The 20,972-nt window shown below is 33.0% G+C and overlaps 1 protein-coding gene across 1 annotated transcript in view; it reads left to right on the top strand.

The window, feature by feature from the left end:
• The first annotated feature begins 635 nt into the window (after positions 1-635).
• Positions 636-20,972, top strand: part of LOC127730372 (melatonin receptor type 1A-like) — a 31,883-nt gene continuing 11,546 nt past the window's right edge. Inside the window, exon 1 of the mRNA XM_052238750.1 lies at positions 636-928. Within this exon, the coding sequence (XP_052094710.1) occupies positions 746-928 (183 nt within the window). The 5' untranslated portion in view covers positions 636-745. The remainder of the gene's footprint in view (positions 929-20,972) is intronic.

Raw genomic sequence — 20,972 nt, 5'->3', positions numbered from 1 at the left:
ACTATACGGTATGGGATTTTCTCATTGTTGAAGGCCGTGAGGTTGCCTATAATTGCTAACATCCACTTCATTTCAACTTTGGTGTAGTTTTCTCATTGGCAATTATACCACATCTCAATATTTTCATGTCGGTAATGGGGAAAAGGGAAAAAAAAAGAATACAATTATGGTTGTTTTTTTAGGCAATTATTATTACAATTGTTATATTTAATTGAAATTCTGCATTTATAGGAATGAAAACAGAACTTTAATAGATATCATCGACATGATTATTGACATAACTATTCACGTAGTATTCCACAACTTAGGAACAATAGTTTAATGAATATGGTAGTAAAAATGGAAACAGCGAAGAAAATAAAATCTTATTAGATGTATGCATGCAAGAATCCTTTTTATAAAATGTTTGCATAAGATAATCATTCATGTATGTCTGAGTGTGCTTTCCAGAAATATTTTTAAAATCCTAACTTGTTAGATAATCTATCACAAAATGAAAATTTATTAACGTTGATATATATAGTGTTGATTGATTATTGGTGTTCTATCTGGTTTTAGATCTATGTTTTAACAAGATTTATAAAAAGAAGGCCGTTATTCCAGGTAATTTTAGACTATTTAACATATGAAGTTGTCAGCTGATTGGATAGTTTAGAATATAAATTCGTGCGGATTGGACGCCAGATATCAGATCGCTTACACAAGGTTTAGCTGTAAAGGTAAAATACATACAAAAGAACAAGAGATGGATCTTGAGAGTATATTTGATGTTATTTTACGAAAACATCAGAAAAACAACCATTTAAATAGCACAGATGGAAGTGAAATCTTGTATAAAAACTTTTTACAAGAAGACTTTGTAATATCATCAGTTTCCTTGGTTATTATATGTGTTGGGATCAGTATAGGAATTGTTGGTAATATTTTGGTAAGATTTTTTTTAAATATTGTGTACGATATCTGTACAGAAAAAGTTTTTATACAGCCACTGAAAATAATGATTGCAAATACCTTATGGACGCTCTTTTTATGTTTCGGTTAATACGTTCAAATAATCATTAATTTATAAGTTTTTAATTTCCAGTAAGAAATATTACATGAATATTCAGGTTTGTATCTTCTTTGTGTCATTCTAATACACCATATATTTTTTGTTAAACCGAAATGCTGAGTCGATTTTTTAGGCTGGTACGGGATTTAGCCAAAAATAGCCAACCTGCCAATATGTTCATAAACGCAACAGGTCACTTTCGGAGACCAAGCTACCGAAAGACCAACGATCATGAGCTGTAAGGGACAAGGCAGTATATGTTTAGCATAGACTGTTGTGTGTTGATAAAAAAAGTGGCTAAAATATATATTTTCAATTCAATGTCAATTCTGTAAAATAAGCAAAATGATAATACTTATGAAAGAATAAACACAAAGTGATAAGATTCACAATGAATGTGATTCAACATACTTTTGTGTTAGTCGTAATTCATTTTGCTTGTGTACTCAAAATGCAAAAATCAAACACTCTAAATGAAACAATGGCATGACATGATAATTAACATAACATTTCTATATTTTCGTTGATAAATTTAGAACAAATTTAGAAAAATAAACGTGGGTGCAATTTTATTTGGCAAATTTGTGACATCCCACATGGTGCTCCTCATGTGTTTGAGTTTTTAAATCAATAAAGTGATATTTTCGTTTTTATTCCCTGAATTGAATGTTACTTGACCAATGAGTTTATGCTTATGTTGTCCGAACATGCGTATTAAAAGTATTAAACAGTAATAACTTGTACTTGAATCTATTATGAACGATACTGGTCCGATTTATTATTTGTTCTTGACACTCACTAATCAAAGAATGAGAATAGGGAGGATATCAATGGAGCAATTAAAACCATTAAGTGAGGTAAAATCCAACAACGTTATGGCTCCCCCAAAAAGCATAAAGATAAATAACAGTCCACGAAACGCTTAACAGAAACCTAAAGATAGAACAATATGATCACCGCAAAAACTTGAGATAAACTGAGGTGCTCCGGAAGTCTAAGCAGTCCCTGCTGCACTAATCGCACCCGTCGTGTAACACGTTGGAACTACTCATTCGCAGTGCGTAAAATGATGAAGCGGGTTCATAGTACATATCGCAGTAAAAAGTTACCTCATTGACAATCGTTTCGCATCTTCTGATTTTTATAGAATTGAAAAGGAACTCTTCATATGTTAAAAAATCGGATATCTAAAAATGTGTACTTGTTAAACTCTGTAGTTTGAAATACACAAGCAAGCCATATTACAACATGTATCTTATTTGCATTCTTTATCGAGAAAATTGAGTGTTACGGAGGTATAATAACTAATATTCCAGTGTACGTAAACATGTTTGCTATTAATTGAGACTGTGAGTACTTTAAGCTCATATCGTTATGTTTTACTTGACATCGTTCTTAATTTTTCATTATCATAAAAATTATATCTTAAACTAGCAATACATAAAGCTCAAAATAATTTATATCGATATATCTCTGTAAAGACAATAACAAACATGTACTATCTTTAAAAAAGATATTCGACGCCTTAAGATAGGAGAAAAAGTCTTTCTTTATAAATAATCATAAATATGACGTCAAAAGTTAATTCTGAATATTGAGCACACGCGCTTGTTTCTAACAAATATACACATACTTTACACAACACTGTTAGGTCAACAGTGAACGGGAGAGTTTTTTCGCTCTTCTTTTCCTGTGACATTACCTGAAAAACCCAAAACCTTATTTATTTGGTAACTTGAACCCAGCCTAAGTGTGGTATTCAATATGTGGGACAGACGAGACGAGAATATTACAGAAGAAATCAAGAGCACCTTTACCGCTTTCGAAAATCTAAAAAATTCAAAAGTTTGATATACCAACATTTAGATAAGCATGATCACAATCTAAAATTTATAAAATTCCAACCACTTGAAACCGTTCAGAAACAACCAGGAAAATCACACAAACAATTTGAAAAATCCCGTTAAGTTCGCGAACTATTTTGGATAAAAAGACTTCAAACAGCTTATCCTCTCGTTCTCAATGACAAAATATTGGGACAGGGGAACATATCTAAAACTTCTATTGATGTCATGAATATTGTCGATAAACGGCTAAGAAATGATAGGTCTTATGGTAAACGTAATCAAAGTACAGAAGTACTGAACATAGGATGACCGCAATTTCTTGTGGATGGTCACAAGCACTTGTCTCAGAAAAAAAAATCAATCTCTATACCTGAAAGTGAGGTTAAGGTACATAGATATTTTTTTTCAGAGACAAGTTAGTGTGTGGATGATGAATAAATGACAGGGAATTCAATCTCACCGTAATAACTATCATATTGTAGTGATACAAATCAGTATACTCTGGTTTGTTGTTATATATTATATTAATATTTGTATATAACAGTTACATGTATATATAATTTTCATCCATTTGTATATCATTCTATTCTACTATTCTAATAATAGTGCAGTGCAAGTGCATGGTGGACACTCTTCTGTAATAATTCGATTTTTCTAATAGATTGGATTTGAGTAGGCATTCATATTTTCCCGCAAAACGTTCTTGAGATATTCTTCCGCATGCGTTAACTCAAATTTTCGGTATTCTTGATTTGTTATTGATATATATAAATTTCTCACGACAAAACATTTTCATATCATTTATCTATGTTCTTAAAAATTATTTTCATGAATTTTTATTGATGAAATTGATATATAACAAGCGATAAGGAATGTTATTTTGCGTTCGGTTATCAGTCAAAAACGAAAGTCACGTGGGTAGAAATGTCTGTGGCAACAATACACCGGAATGCCCTCACGGTCATCCGATGTAAAAACCGTAATCTACGTATTAAAAATCGTATAAATTATACACATAAAAAATAATGGTAAACACCAATTATTATGCAAACTTGGTCATATACCAATAATTAAGTAAACTATATGATATTTTTCTGGAGTGTGATAAAATTTCATTTTTCAGCCCGTTGTATGAATAAACCCGAATTATTACAGCCTTTTGTCATCACAGGCTGTTTCTTAGTATCGATAAACCTGAAAATCAAAAACGGCATTTTCATGAATTAAAATATATGAATACAGGTATTGATTTTATTAACTTATCTAGTATATTCAATGACTCTACCATCCATAGCCAAATACCTCCATATTTTAATAATACAGAATCACCTATTATTTCGTAATCGTACAAAAAAAACAACAAGTCTGAATTTTTTTAATTATACGTCAGTAACATCGGACGTCAATATAGAAAATAATACTGCTTCCACTTGAGACTGTAAATCATCTAGTTTTAGATATGTTCCCTATGGTCATGTCTTTACAGGATACCTCAACATCGTTGAAGATGAGGTCAAAACTTTTCTTGCGAAAGGACTTAAATATCATCCTCCATCTATTATAGAATGGAAACAGTGTCTGCCTACTGTAATAAAATGCTCAGCAGGGCGCAGCTTGATACGACCGCAGAGGTCGAACCCTGAACAGTTGGGGCCAGTATGGACACAACATTCAAGCTTGATACAGCTCTGAATTTGGATTGTGATTAAATATTTGACACAGCATAGGTTACTGACACAGAATGAATGTGGTCTAAGAACTTAAAAATTTTAAATTGGACATTCACCTATTATGGTCCAATATCCAAAATCTAAATACATGGTTAGATTCAGCATATCAAAGAACCCCAAGAATTCAACTTTTGATGAAATCAAACAAAGTTTAATTTTGGACCCCGATTTGGACCAACTTGAAAACTGGGCCCATAATCAAAAATTTAAATACATGTTTAGATTCAGCATATCAAAGAACCCTAAAAATTTAATTTTTGTTAAAATCAAACTAAGTTTAATTTTGGACCCTTTGAACCTTAATGTAGACCAATTTGAAAACGGAACCAAAAATTAAGAATCTAAATACACGGTTAGATTCGGCATATCAAAGAACCCCAATAATTCAATTTTTGATGAAATCAAACAAAGTTTAATTTTGGACCTTTTGGACCTCAATGTGGACCAATTTAAAAACGGGGCCCAAAATCCAAAAACTTAATACACAGTCAGATTCAGCATATTAAAGAACCCCAAGAATTCAAGAATAAAACCCCATTGAAATTGGTCAAGAAATAAGCAATTTATACGAATTATCTTCTTTTGCACAATACTGTGCAATTGAAAATTTCTTGCTATTGCGCAATACTGTACAATTGACAATTTCTTGCTATTGCGCAATATTATGCTATTGGATATTTCTTGCTATTGCGCAATACTGTGCAATTGAAGATTTCTTGCTATTGTGCAATACTGTGCAATTGAAAATTTCTTGCTATTGCACAATACTTATTATATAATAATTTACACATCCTGTTTGGTGTGTATCTCCTACCATATCATTATTATTTGCTTTTAAATATAAATCAGAAATAACCAACTTAAAATGGAAAATTTTAAAAGAAAAAAAAAAAGGAAAAAAGAAAAAAAAGGAAAAAAAAAAAAAATCCCCCCCCAAATTTTTTGAACCCCCTTATGATTCATCACCCCCAAACTCAATCCCAGCCTTCCCTTTGTGGTATGGTACCTTGCAGTACAATTTCAGAGAGATCCATACACTTGAACACAAGTTATTGTCTGGAAACTAGAAAAATGCTTGTTTTTAGGCCCCTTTTTGGCCCCAAATTCCTAAACGTTTAAGGCAATTACCCCCAAACTCAAACCCAGCTTTCCTCTTGTGATATGGAACCTTGTAGTTCAATTTCATAAAGATCCATACACTTACACACAAGTTATTGTCCTGAAACTAGAAAAATGCTTGTTTTGTTTTCCCTTTTTGGCCCCTAATTCATAAAATTTTGAGGCAATTACCCCCGAAATCAATCCCAGCCTTCCCTTTGTGGTAAGGTACCTTGCATTACAATTTCAGAGAGATCCATACACTTGAACACAAGTAATTGTCTGGAAACTAGAAAAATGCTATTTTTGGCCCCTTTTTGGCCCCTTATTCCTAAACGTTTTGGGCAATTACCCCCAAACTCAATTCCAGCTTTTGCTTTGTGATATGGAACCTTGCAGTTCAATTTCAGAAAGATCCATACACTTACACACAAGTTATTATCATGAAACTAGAAAAATGCTTGTTTTTCCCCCCTTTTTTGGCCCCTATATCCTAAAATTTTGAGGCAATTACCCCCGAAATCAATCCCAGCATTCCCTTTGCAATATGGAACCTTGTGGTACAATGTCAGAGAGATCCATACACTAACACACAAGTTATGTCTGGAAGTTACAAAAATGCTTATTTTTGGCCCCTTTTGGCCCCTAATTCCTTAACTGTTGGTACCGTAACCCCCAAAATCAATCCCAACCTTCCTTTTGTGGTATTGAACCTTATGGTAAAATTTCATGGAGATCCATTCACTTAAACTAAAGTTAGAGTGCGAAAACCAATGTGTCTTCGGACGACGACGACGACGACGACGCCAACGTCATACCAATGTACGACCAAAAAATTTTTAATTTTTGCGGTCGTATAAAAATTGGTGTAAACGTGAAAAATCTGATAAAAAATCTCTAGACAGTTATTTGAAAAAAAATATGAATACTGTTGATATTCGTATATCTCATTTTGAAAACAATTCTGAAATCAATAATAGGGTTCATGATATACCCATTTCTAGAATAAAAAATAAACTCAAAGTACTCGCAAAGCGGTTTGTGTTCTTGCCGGCAGACAAAGCAGCCAATAGTGTAGTGGTGGTGTGACGCATGTACTACACGGAAGTTCTCCAAAACAAAATTATCAATTCTTCTACATTCAGGTCCGTATGCTCAGAGTCAAGTTGTAAACAAGCATATCACTGCCACTACCCAGCTTAATTATTTTTGGAATCTTAAAAATTCTTTAGAGGTTTTAGATAAAATACGTGCTTTTGATGGTCCTTTTAATTCTGTTGACAGTTATGATTTTTCAACCCGCTACACCACACTTCCACACAATCTTATCAAGAAAAAGTTTTCATATTTAATTAAATGGTCTTTTGAAAAATCTCACTGCAAATTGATTTGCTGTAACTCGTTTGAAGCCTTTTTCTGTAACGACAAAGGAAAGTATTCTAGATACACTTACTGGAAATGTGAAGATATGAAGCTTTAAATTTTATCCTGGACAACATATATGTACGTTTCGGCGATAAAGTGTATCGACAGGTAGTAGGTATTCCTATGGACAAAAAATGCGCCCCTTTAATAGCAGATTTATTCCTGTATTGCTATGGATCACAGTTTATGGCCAAACTCAGTAAAGACACGTCATTGTTACATTTGGTTGACACATTCAACAATACCTACCGTTCTCTTGATGATATTTTTTTGTTAAAAAATCCAGAGTTCTTTAATTATACTACCGAAATTTACCCAAATGAACTTACTTTAAATAAATCTAACATTTCAATTTCTAAAGGGTAACTCCATACTAAAATTTACGACAAAAGAGACGATTTTTCATTCCCTATTGTTAATTTTCCTTTTTTAGACGGCGATGTTCCCTTGGCTCCATCATACGGTGTTTATATATCCAAACTCGTTCGATATGCCCGTGTGTGTAGTGATGTTATAGATTTTAACGAACCTAATCCATGCATCACTGGTATATTATTAAATAGGGATTTCGTTACCATAAAAAACTTAAAACATTTACTAAATTCTTTCATATATACAAAGATTTGATTAGTAAATTTGGCTGTTCCTGTAGAAAAATTATTAAAAACTGTATTTCACATCCTAAATTTTACGGTAATATTGTACTAAAAGCGCGGAAATCACTATGTAATCCGTGTAAACTCATCGAACCTTTAAACAAACTTATAAGTAAAGGTTATCTTATTAATGTTGTAATAAGATCTTTGAATATTGTTTACATTGGCACTAACATCGATTTTGTCATCAACACATTAAAACATAACTAAATTTTTTATTCTTTTCGAATGTTTTTTTTTTGGGGGGGGGGGATGTATAAATAAACACCCACGTTTATTTTCTATTTAGAGATTGCTTTTAAATATATATAACATGATACATATTTATTAAAATCCTAACGATCCTACTGCCTGTCGATACTTTTATTTTGGCATTGCACAAGTCATGTCTTCTTTGACTGTCCATGGCGTTAAAACACTAAATCCCTGGGATGTGTTTTAGTTGATTTTAGTCTTTGATGCATGATTTTTTTATTATTAATTGTTTTTGGTTTTTAACTAGCTTTCAGTAACTGGGAGTACTCTCAAATCGAACTTTTGTGTTAATTTGACCTGTTGACACAATTTGTAATTCATTTTTGTTATTCAATGTTTACTTATTTGGTGTTACATCTCGTCTCACTATTTTTAATATGTACCACCTTTGATAAGTATTTAGTATGACGATAAATTTTCACCTTTGTACTCAAACTGTGAACATCACATTTATTTATTTAAAAAAAAAATTTCCGTACTCCTAACAACAAAATTATTATATTTAAAGGAGTAGGTCCGGTAAGGGTCGATTTTGGCCTCAAATTTCAGGTTCATCTGATGAAAGATTTTGGTCACTTTTTAAACACTTAAGTGTCTACTTCACTCGATTCAATTAGTTTATGTGACAGATTTGAACTGATTTTATCATTAAAGACGCTCAGATTCAAGCTTAGATATGAAAAATCTATCAAATATGCCATAATATGTCACTTTTCAGACGGTTTTTGTCAAAAATGAAAGTGGCCGCATCCGTGTTCACTCTCAACCTTTATATATGTTATGTATTATCATCAAATACAACTTGCATTTAAATATTAAGAATGAACACAAATGCGGCCACTTCCATTTAAGGCGGAAACCGTCTAAAATTTAACTCAAATGCTAAAATTGTGAAGATTTCCGTAATTTAGCATGACTTAATGATGCTAGTACCCGATATATATGCATTGTATTGTTAAAAACTGCCCATATTTATGTAGCAGAAGTATTGTACTTTCCAATAAATAGCTTAAAGTTTACATTTTAGCAATTTTGTAAAACTACTATATTTTGGGGCCAAAAAGGGGTCTTACTGGACCTACTCCTTTACCTGTGTACGTTATTTTATTTAACGCCATTTTGTCCCAGGTTAGAGTTGTCTTTTTGACATTCTTCTACAACTTTTATTATTAATATTGTATTTTTATTGTGTCATATATCAGACTTATTCGTTCAGTGTATGTTTACCTGTTTTTGTTTATATGTCTTTATGATCGAGTTAAGCCATTTCAATTGATATTTTATAGTGTGTCTTCTTATGTTGTAATGTTACACTACTGTTTCAGGTTAGGGTGAAGGTTGGCGCCTGTTGAAACGTATAAACCCGCTGCATTTGTATGCGCCTGTCCTAAGTCAGGAGCCTGTTGCTCAGTGGTTGTCGTTTGTTGATGTGGTTTTTAAGTGTTATTCGTTTCTCGTTTTTTTATATAGATTAGACCGTTGGTTTTGCTTTTTGAATTGTTTTACACTAGTCATATTTGGGCCCTTTAAAGCTTGCTGTTCGGTGTGAGCCAAGGCTCCGTGTTGAAGACCGTACTTTGACCTATAAGTGTTTACTTTTTATACATTGTGACTTGGATGGAGAGTTGTCTCATTGGCACTCATACCACATCTTCTTATTTATATCTATATACCGTAAACTTGTAAAGGTATGTAGAGAATTTTCTTAGAGACAAGTGCCTGTAAAATTAAAATAAAATAAAATAAAATGTATACAATGTAGCATATAACGAACTGAACAACAAAAAAAAACGGTCTGAATAACTGGAAAGAATTGTCATTGATACCTTTACAAGCATAAATCTAACAATTGGAGACGCAAACCCTTTCGGCGCGAGTAACTGACGGACGCCGAATGGAAATGATCTATAACACATTTATTGACAGGTAATTAAATTTGCTTTATATATATTTTTTAAAGAACTCCCACTTTTTATACTCCTTATTTCAAGTAAAACATTTTATTGTACCTATATAAATATGCATATATCGATCTTTCACATTTTCACTGCACTTGCATGTACACAAAATTGCCACGGGTAATATGATTAATGTGAAAATTGGAATTTCCCTTTGAAAGAGTCAATGCAAGATATGTTTATATCATTCAAGCTTATAAAGCTGCAATTGTAGATTTACTGAACCAGGTATAAAACAAGATGTAACTGTAGAAATGGTATTGAATGGCATAAATAATTGATGATTGCGATGAAACCTGCAAGTTGAGAAATAATTTCGCATTGATGATAATAATAATTTCAATGCCTTCATTATGATTATCTTGATCTTAAAGATGTAAGATTTTCCGTCCGTAAATCAGTCTCTTTGTATGTAGCGTGTGCTTTATGGATGGTTTGATTGTTTACGTTCTCTAAAATCCCGCGAAAAATACTACATGAATGAATGTGTTTTAGTGTAATTATACCAACCATAACGAAGTTGAGTTGGTTATTTTGTGTTTGACCCGTTAGTCCGTATTCTGTCTGTCCGTCCGTCAGTTCTGTTCTTTGCACCGCAACTCTTCTGAAACCACACAGCATAATTTAATGAAACTTTGTAGATAACAAGGACATACTATGTTGATGTGCAAATCGACAGGAAATAATGATGTAATTTTTTTTTTAAGAGTTATGCTCCTTTGAACTTGCAATTTGCCTAAATGTACTACTGCAACAGTTTGTCAACGCAACTCCTTTGAAACCACACAACAGAATATGATGAAATTTATAGTTAATGAGGACATGATATGACCTGCATCGGATAGAAATCGACCTTATTCAAGTGCACGTATACATGTACATGAATAAGACTTTGATTGATCTTGGAACATTCAAATACGAAATAAAAGATGACTTTTGGTCAAACAGTTACAGACTTTCCATAGAGATTTTTTTCAACCAAAAATAGGTTAACAGATGTATAGATATTTATATACATAAGGTCGACTTCTATCCGACGCAGATCATATGTAGATGTTGTTACGGCCAGAAATCACCTTTAAATTGTAGCCAACAAAACACACAAAATCAAAAATAAAATTTAACAAGATTTATTATACACAAGTTTACAAGAAATATTATACAAATTGAAATGTCAACTTAACTGTTAAAATATATGTCCGATCCTTTGTCTTTTCTTTATCCAGAATTCTTCTCTTAACTGTACGGAATATGTCCAATCCATAATGATGTAGTTAACGTAAATAAAAGTGTCAATCCAACAACTCCAGAGAACTTCTGTGAATCCAAGTGTATTAATGTCTAATCTGAAAGTCTAACTTTAGTGTCTGTATATATATAGTTGTCACGGAAATTTCTAGAACATTAGAACATTGTGGACGGGAAACTCCTGGAAAACTCTAGAACGGAAACTTCTAGAATACGGTAGAAGTTTAAATTACATATATCAGATTATGATCATTCCAGAATTATTATGTAAGTCAAATAGAAAGTTCTAATCATTCCATCAGTATCTATGATTGTTCTAGTGATTTCTAAACTGCACAATTATTTTGTAAAACAACTATAAGTATTATGTAAACATATTATACATGCTATAAGGCCACACAAAACAAATTAGGCCAATATAAAGATACATCTGCTATTACATTATCTTTACCTTTGATATGTTTTACAATAACATCATATTCCTAATGAAGTAACCCTTCAATAAATCAAATTTGATCACAAATTTTGCTTGTCCAATGTTATCAATGCAATCGTCTATCCTTGGAATTGGATAGGAATCAGATTTTGAAACTGAATTTACTTTTCTGAAATCAGTAACGAAACGAAAGGTTTCATCTGGTTTGGGCACAAGGAGAGCTCCATTCACTGTTATTCGGCTCATAATATGATTGTCAAGCATATATTTAATTTCTTGTCTCATAAAATCAAGTTTAAGTGGATTGAGCCGGTAAGGATGTTGCCTAATTCGCCGACATCAACATAATGACAAACAGCAGTGGTTTTGTTTAGCACATCTGGAAAAAGATTTTTAAAAGAAAATACCAAAGTTTTCCATTTTTCTCTCCGATCGAAAGTCAGATGTGCAAGTTTTGAGTCTAAATTTGACAAAATTTCTGTATTTTTCAATCTAACAGTTTGTTCCATAGTCTTGGAATCAAAAGATGGTTCAATTATATCTGGTTTGTCATGAGTGATCATCAATTTAACCATAGCTAAAGTGGCAACTGGTTTAGTCTCACCTTCATTAGTACGCTCAAAATATGGTTTTAACATATAAATATGACACACTCTATTTTGTTTTCGCCGACCTGGTATTTTTACAATATAATTCAAATCATTAATTTTACTCTCTATTGTATAAGGACCACAATATTTAGCCTGTAAAGGATTCCAGGGACTGGCAAAAATACAAGTACCTTATCATCAGGCTAAACAATTCTGTCCCTGGCATCTTTATCATACCATATTTTCTTATTCATATCATCTTATTCTGAACATTTTTTAAATTGTTTTGAGCAATTCGACAAGCAGTATACATTTTTTTCTTTAAATCTAGATACATAGTCTAGAAGATTCAAGTCAGTGTGTTCAATAGGCCATTTTTTCTTAACCAATTTCAAAGGTCCCCTTACAGTATGACCAAACACCAACTCAAAGGGACAAAAACAAGGGATTCTTGAACAGCCTCTCGGACCGCAAAAAGTAGAAAGTGAACACCATCATCCCAGTCCCTGTCAAATTGATGACAAAAAGTTCTAATCATGTTCTTCAATGTTTGATGAAAACGTTCTAAGGCACCTTGAGATTCTGGATGATATGCACTTGACCTGTACTGAGCAATCCCTAACTGGTTAACGACCTGCTGAAATAAACCTGACATGAAATTTGAACCCTGGTCGGACTGTATAGACTTAGGAAGTCATACTAACGTGAATAATGTGATGAGAGCTTTGACAATAGTTGGTGTCTTGATATTCCTTAACGGAATAGCCTCAGGAAAGCGAATGGATGTACACATGATCGTCAATAAATACGCATTTCTAGTCTTGGTCTTTGGTAAAGGTCCAACGCAATCAATTAGTACTCGGCTGAAAGGTTCTGCAAAGACTGGAATTGGCAGAAGAGGTGCTGGTGGTATTTTCTGGTTAGGCTTGCCAACAACCTGGCATATATGACATGATTTGCAGTATTGTGTGACATCATCCTTAAGTCTGGGCCAGTAGAAATGCTGCAAGATCTTAAGGCAACTCTTTCCTATACCTAAATGTCAAGCCAAGGGGGTGTCATGTGCAAGACCAATGATTTCTTGCCTATAGACTTGAGGCACCATCACTTGGTATATCACTCTCCATTCCTCTTCTGGAATAGCATTTCCTCATTAAAATACCGTCTTGATGGTAGTAGCATTCGGCCACTAAAATGTGTCTGCTTCCTGCTGTGGTTGAGCCCTCTTGCGGAGCTGAAGAACCTCAGGATCTTTATGTTGCTCTTCTGCAAACTTTCTTTTGTCTAATGAATGCCTGTTCACGTCTGGCCATGGCATAATTACATGCTTTTTAGTACTAAGTGGTATTATAATGGCTTTTTCTGAGCCACAGGAACCGTCAATGTCGGTAAGGAAAGTGTCAGAAAGGTCCATGTAATCAAACTGGTCTTCTTGTAAATCCTCATTTTGTTGTTTTCTAGCCATCGCCCTAGTAACAACACAAGCTGGATACAGTTCAGCATCATCTTCAGGTGATTTAACAGCCACCACCGGTTCATTATCTCTTTCATTCTTCTTCTGGATTCTAAAACAATCAGCCATCAGGTGACCATTTTCTTACAATAAGCACAAGTTAGTGACTTCTTCTCAAGAGGATCAAATTTTGAAATAGACATGTTATAACTAAACTGACTCTTATTCTGTGTAACAGGCTTACTATCAGTACGCTCAGTACTTTGATTTTTGTAATTTCCTTTCGAAGTATTAATATTTTGACCTTTGATACTTCTTTTATTTGAAAGGGTATAATTATCGGAAATAACAGCTGCATCTTGCAATGTCTCAACAGTTTTGTCATCTAAATGTGTTTTTAAGTCTGAATGAACACACTGCTTGAACGCAGTCTTCTAATAACTTATGTTATCAAAATTGTTATCTATTTTCTTTGACGTAAGCCATTTTTCAAATAGATCTTCTTTTTCCCTAGCAAATGCAACATAGGTTTGTGAATGAAACTTTTTATAAGACCTAAATTTCTATCTATATGCTTCTGGCACAAGCTCATAAGCTTTCAAAACTTCCTGTTTTACCGTGTCATAATCAGAACTTTTTTCTGATGAAAGTGCTGAGTAAATTTCAGTGGCCTTGCCCTCAAAAACACTTTGCAGCATTGTAGTCCAATACGGCTTTGGCCATTTCAAATTTTGAGCAATTTTCTCAAACTGTGGAAAAAATTTATCAACTGTTTTTTCACAAAATTTGGGAACCAAACGTATATTTTTCGCTGCATCAAATTAAAATGTTCCTGATTTTGACACTACTTTAGTGTTGCATTCTTCTTTGACCATTTCAATTTTTATTTTTCCATCTCTAGCCTTTCTCTCATTTCAAGTTCTGTCTGTTTTAATTTAAATTCATCTTCCTTCTTTTATTTTCTCCATCTCTAACCTTTACTCTTTTTCTAATTGTTTTATTTTAACTTCGTTTTCCAATTGTTATTCCAATTGTTTTAATTTAAGTTCATGTTCTTATTCAAGCTGTTTTAATTTGAAAACATCAACATTTTTTAAGTGGATTCTAGACCATATCCCATTTACAATTCAAGTGCTTCATGGCACTATTGGAACGTTAAAGGTAGAACAATAGGCGGTTTTCAAAAAGGCTAATCCTTAATTTATTTCATTCCATTTTGAATATCAAAGAAAGGCGAAAGGTAGAAACGGATATTCAAATTCATAAGTCGTAAACAGTGACCTGGCAAAAAATTTAAAAAAGGTCAGAAAACAAACAATATACAAAACCAAACACAGATCAATAGCAAGTTTTATTCAGTAGGTCACATTCAGGGAAAAGGGGACGGGATTATGGTTACGACAATTGGAACATATCGGTTGTCATCTGTGAAACAGATATTACATAACGGTTAAACAACTCGTGATGGCATCCCTTAAATTTTCAAATGGGATGAACACAAACAGTCTACATACTTGGTATATTAAAACTAGAAAAAAAGTTAAATACAAAATGAATACGCAAAAGTAATTTTTTAAAGATTCAATGAAACCAATTCGACAGTTATAAAGCAATCAATAGCAGTTCATATGACTACGATTTTTGCTTTTGTGATAGTAGAATTGACATACTGTTATGGTTGCTATTAAAAAAAATAAGATGATCAACTTTTCTTTGACATGTTAAAATAATTTTACTGGTATGCAGAAGCTGTTACAGATTACACATTTTATCATTATTACCCCTTTCTCCCTCCAAAAAAAATAATTTGGTAAATGGAACTACCAAAATTAATATTTCATCAAAATGGAAAATGCTTTATACCATGTACAGATATCCATTTGCCAAAAAAAGTCAATCAATATTTGTGCAAAAAAATTAAATAATCCAATACAAAGACTAAACAGCTCATAGATTTCATAAAACTTAAAACACTTCGATTCTAGTTTACATGTGAATTTGAAATAGTTAAATGAAATGGTTTACAATTTGGGTTAAGATGAGATTATTCTCAAATAATAAACATGAACAAATACGGTTACCGTTTGTACACAACATTTTAGTAAACCACTACAGTGTGTGCCTGTACTGCAGATAATATTGTTGAAAAATGCATGATAATACCACATTGGCGAAGTTTGTTTGTAACTAATTTATCTTGCATGGACACTTCTAAATTAAAATTCCAAATAAAAAATAAGACAAAGACATCTTCTTTTAATTGCAATAATATTCCTCTTCAATAATTGTTTATTATTCCTCTCAACTGGAGTCACGCATGACACAAGCCAATCACTATAACATCTACTCTATTGTAGTCACGCATGAAAATATATAAAAATAAGGACATGTGGTATCATCACTATGATTGCCAATGAGTCAATTACCCACCAGAGTTGAAATAAGCAATTATAGATCACCGTACAGCTTCAACAACGAAAAAAACCCATACCGTATAGTCAGCTATAAAACTTTAAGGCCCCGACATATGAAATATGTGAAACAATTCAAACGAGAAAACTAACGTCCTAATTTATAACAAAATACAAAAAATTAACAGACATGAACCAACGACAACCACTGAACTACATGTTCCCTACTTGGAACTGTTCACATCCAACGGATTAAGTGTAAGACGTCATAAATAGTCTGAGAAACGCATGACCTTGTGGAATGCCAAGATATAAGTTATAGCGTAGATCGGTCGGTTGTAGTACCGGATTCGTCAGCCCGATACAGTTATAACGTAGATCAGTCGTCGATTACAAGTACTGGGTCCATTAACCCTGGCCATATAGTTACACCGTAGATAAGTTGGTTGAGAGTACCGAGTCCGTTAACCCGATACAGTTACAATATAGATAAGTCGGTTGAGAGTTATTGTGTTGTGGAAATATTTTGAATGAGAAATTATTTTATCATGTTTAGTAAGTGCACTTATATAACGAAATAGATGTGTAACAAAATAGAAAGAAATTACCGATTTATTTCGTAAGAGAAAGACGGGATTTCACTTTGTAGATTTTTTAATTATTTAAATGACCAAAAGCAAATGAGAAAAAGTATACGTATACGTTAACGTAACATTTCTTCCATATTATGTTTGCATTAATCCAGCAAAAAATGGTTATATCGTTTCAAACACCATCATTCACTCCCTGTGGTTTCGACTTGTGTTGTTGACCCTCTCCATTTTGGAATCTTATTGTAATGTAAGAATTTCTTAGACAAACTGACAACTAAATTGATATTTGTTTTATATAATTATGTTTTAACAGCAACGAATTCTACTTCCTCGTGACCCTGTGAAATGTACGCATTGGTGTCTAATACTGGCAAAATCTACATCTAGATGAATATCTGGTCCCTGATGCTATTATGACATGTCGGATTGCCTTTCACTACATGTAGCGTTATCAAGTGATCAATTATATTCGTGAAAATCATATATACTGAACCTAACAGATGCAATAAAATTATACTCCTCTGACTGAATGCAATACACAAACTTCATGAATAACTTCAGTCTTCTTGTCCAGGAATTTCAAAAGCTGAATGAAGTGGATCGCACAAATATAAAACCTACCTGACGATTGTGGAATAAAGTAGAATCGTTTTCATAACAGCGTAGACAACCGTAAAACTTTTGTTGGTAATAATACTGAATGATTTTACGCTTACTCAGTCTGTCAGAGGCCTTCCAGTGGGGATTTAAATAATGATCACTTGTTACACATTTCGGTACATAAAATGAAACTTTCTTTTCACAAAACTTTAAAAGATTTGTTTTTATATTTTTTTTATACCATCACATACAACAGTTTCATTTTAAAGAATAATAATGTTCAGAGCTGATATCATTAAATAATCCAAAAATACGTTTATTCATTGTAAAAAACTTTAAGTTGATGGGGATAATTTACAAAATATCTTATTGATTACGAGAATAAGTACTTCTACGTTGTAATCATTTTAAAAGAGTGCCTTCTATTCATTCAATGCATACATGTAGGTTTTGTCTGTGAAAAGTTCCGGATAATTAAAAAATCAAATTTATTTTTTATTTTGTTTAATACCTTGATTTTTTTTTACATAAATCGATTCATTCATTCAGATATTTATCAGTTTGTCTTGGCTATTCAAGTCCTACACAACGTCTCACGAATTTGGTCTTTTTCTTACAAAACTTATATTCTTGTGATGTATTCTTTTGTTGAAGAATGAATGTTGCCCCTTTTTTATTTTTTGTCGTTTTTTTTTGTGTCTCATTGACGTATAAGAAAACCGGACTACCCCTTTCTTCATATTTAAAAACATACGAGTGACATCAATGCCAATTCATGACACAAAATAACTAAGTTAAACTTACAACAGAAGAAATATAATGAACATCGCTTTTATTGTCTACTTAATATCGAAGTCAGAATGTGGTCTTTGTAAAGATGTTGTAAATTAATCAAAAACAACAAAAAAACAAAATAATTTGAATATTTATATTGAAAAAAGTAACGATGTGTAAATCAGTACAATTATTTTATTTCAAATGAATATCAAGCTGTTGCATTTTCCCGCTGCGAGCAAATTTTGACTGTTGACCGCATTTTTAAAATTAATTTTCTTGTTGTAATCCTGTTGGAAGCTGCGCTGTGTAGTTTATTTTTCTTTTATTGTTTATTGCCAAATATAATCAAGACAGACAAACAAGTTTGAAAGGTTACATGTTAAAATAGAGAATGGAAATGGGGAATGTTTCAAAGAGACAACAACCCGACCAAAGAGTAAACGAATTAGCCGAAGGCCACCAATGGGTCTTAACACAGCGAGAAAATCCCGCACCCGAAGGAGCACTTGAGCTGGCCCTTTAACAAAAATGTGTACTAGTTCAGTGAAAATGGACGTCACACTGAACTCCTAAACAAATAAATGAACTAAAATTAAAAAAACATACAAAATGAAGACTAACAAAGGCCAGAGGCTCCTGACTTGGGACAGGAGCAAAAAATGCGGCGGGGTTAAACATGTTTAGTGAGATCTCAACCCTCCCCTATACCTCTAGCCTATGTAGATTAAACAAACACACAGCAATACACCGCTACATATTCTGCCAAAGTCGGGCTGGGGAGGGTGCATGTTATACTGATTTAACCGGCCCACTGGATTGTGTGCCTGCACCAAGTCTAGCCAGGGAGGGATTGCATGTTAAACTGGATTAGCCCCACTAAATTTTGAGCCAAACGTCCGGCTATCCGGGTTTTGTGTTGTTCATTGTTGATTAAACGTATATTTTACTATTTATGGACAGGACTCGATGGTCTTTGTTGCTGTGGTCTCTTAATTTTCTTACTTTTTATCCTTTTATGTATTATTGTCGTATAACAGATCTAAAGCCGTTTAATTACGAAACTATCTGCAATATATTTAATAGTCCTAAACATGCATGACAAATTTGACACTAGACGTTACGCAAACAAAAATCAATACACCAATCTATCTAAAGTCACAATTGATACAACTTTATATAAAAATAAGGAGATGTGGTATGATTGCTAATAAGACAACTATCCACCAAAGTTCAAATGAAGTGGATGTTAGCAATTATAGGCAACCGTACGGCCTTCAACAATGAGAAAAACCCATACCGTATAGTCGGCTACAACAGTCCCCGACATGAAAAATATGAAACAATTCAATTGAGAAAACCAACGGCCTAATCTACAACAAAACAATTTACGAAAAACAAATTTTCTGCTCTTTGGTCGGGTTTCAATTTTCAATTTTATTATAGATTTAACTGCATATAAAAATAAGAATATGTGGTGTGATAGACAATCAGACAAATCCCTTCCAGTGGTCAACAGACGTTAGCAATATAGGTCACCGTACGACCTTCAACAATAAGCAAAACACACACTGTATAGCATGAAAGCTTCAAATGGCCTTGTCATGACAAACACGAAAGTTGAGTGGATGCAGAACAGAGCGAGTGAAAAAACACGGATACCGCATGGAAACTGGCAAATGGTCCGCAATGTTACTTTGGTCAACTCACTAACTTGAAATTAAAGACCTGGCGAATTTAAGTCCTTATCTATGGCTGAGATGTATGTTTAAAAAAAAGGAAAATCAAGGTTTGTTTGGACATTTTTATAATGCAAGTCGTCTTGGTTTTAAATTATTTGCGAGTAAGCTTAAGGAGTCAATAACAAATAATCACTTCCAGAAGGACGGGAAAATCCATTAACAAAAGAAAAAATGGATATACGAACTACAGTGCACAGTATATTATATACATATTTTATTTGCGATCATAAAATGTACGAAGTCGTCCATTACTAAATTAAATTGGGTCGATTAAAAAAAAAAGCTGAATATGTTTCTGTTGCCAAGGGTTTTTCACAAGTATAGTAGTTAGCAGAAAAGTTCACCAAACTATACATTTTACCTATTCAAAAACGTAAATGCAAATTTCACAAGGCTTGATCCAAATAGCTTTTTTACTGTCTAATAACTTGCAAGTACGAAAAAGACAGGACAGATGTATATTTTGTCTATATGTTTTGTGTTTGCACACTTTTTAAAGTTGATCATGCATTCGTTTTAAAATAAAATTTTGACCAGATAAAAGTTAAAAGATGACATAATTGGACAACCGCAATTGTTAAATCGCTTTGACGTCCGAAAAAAGATAATAATCAACACATGCATTGTAACTTTTAAAGCCAGTTAAATCCTTTTTTTTGCTGAAAGAACGTGCGATATCGTAAAAATTGATTGTCAAAACACAACAAAAACACAAGTAAAGAACGTTTAAGTATTCAATATAAATCAAAACACAAAGGTTATTCCTGATTAGTTTTTCGAATTATTTTATTTAGGCGTTGAGACCCTTTGGTGACCCCACAGTTTAAATGTCTATAATAAATACGTCGTGATTAGTGGGCGTTACAGACGAACGTTCACTTAATCTGACCCAGTCAATGGGATATTTTAGCGCGCCAATCAATGGTCTCGTCTACACTGTTATGCACATGATTCTATGTCTATCCACACTCTCATTTGAATTCGTTACGGATAGGTTGCTCTATAACTTTACACCGGATTTGACAAGGCTTCATGGTCGGTTATTTAGGGCGGACTTCTTACACCTAATACTAAAAACAGTGATATTGCTAATGTTTGAATCGTA

The sequence above is a fragment of the Mytilus californianus genome, unplaced genomic scaffold (genome assembly GCF_021869535.1).
Source record: "Mytilus californianus isolate M0D057914Y unplaced genomic scaffold, xbMytCali1.0.p SCAF_2, whole genome shotgun sequence".
Lineage (NCBI taxonomy): Eukaryota > Metazoa > Mollusca > Bivalvia > Mytilida > Mytilidae > Mytilus > Mytilus californianus.
Note: the sequence above shows the minus strand (reverse complement) of the source record. Positions and strands in the feature narration are given on the sequence as shown.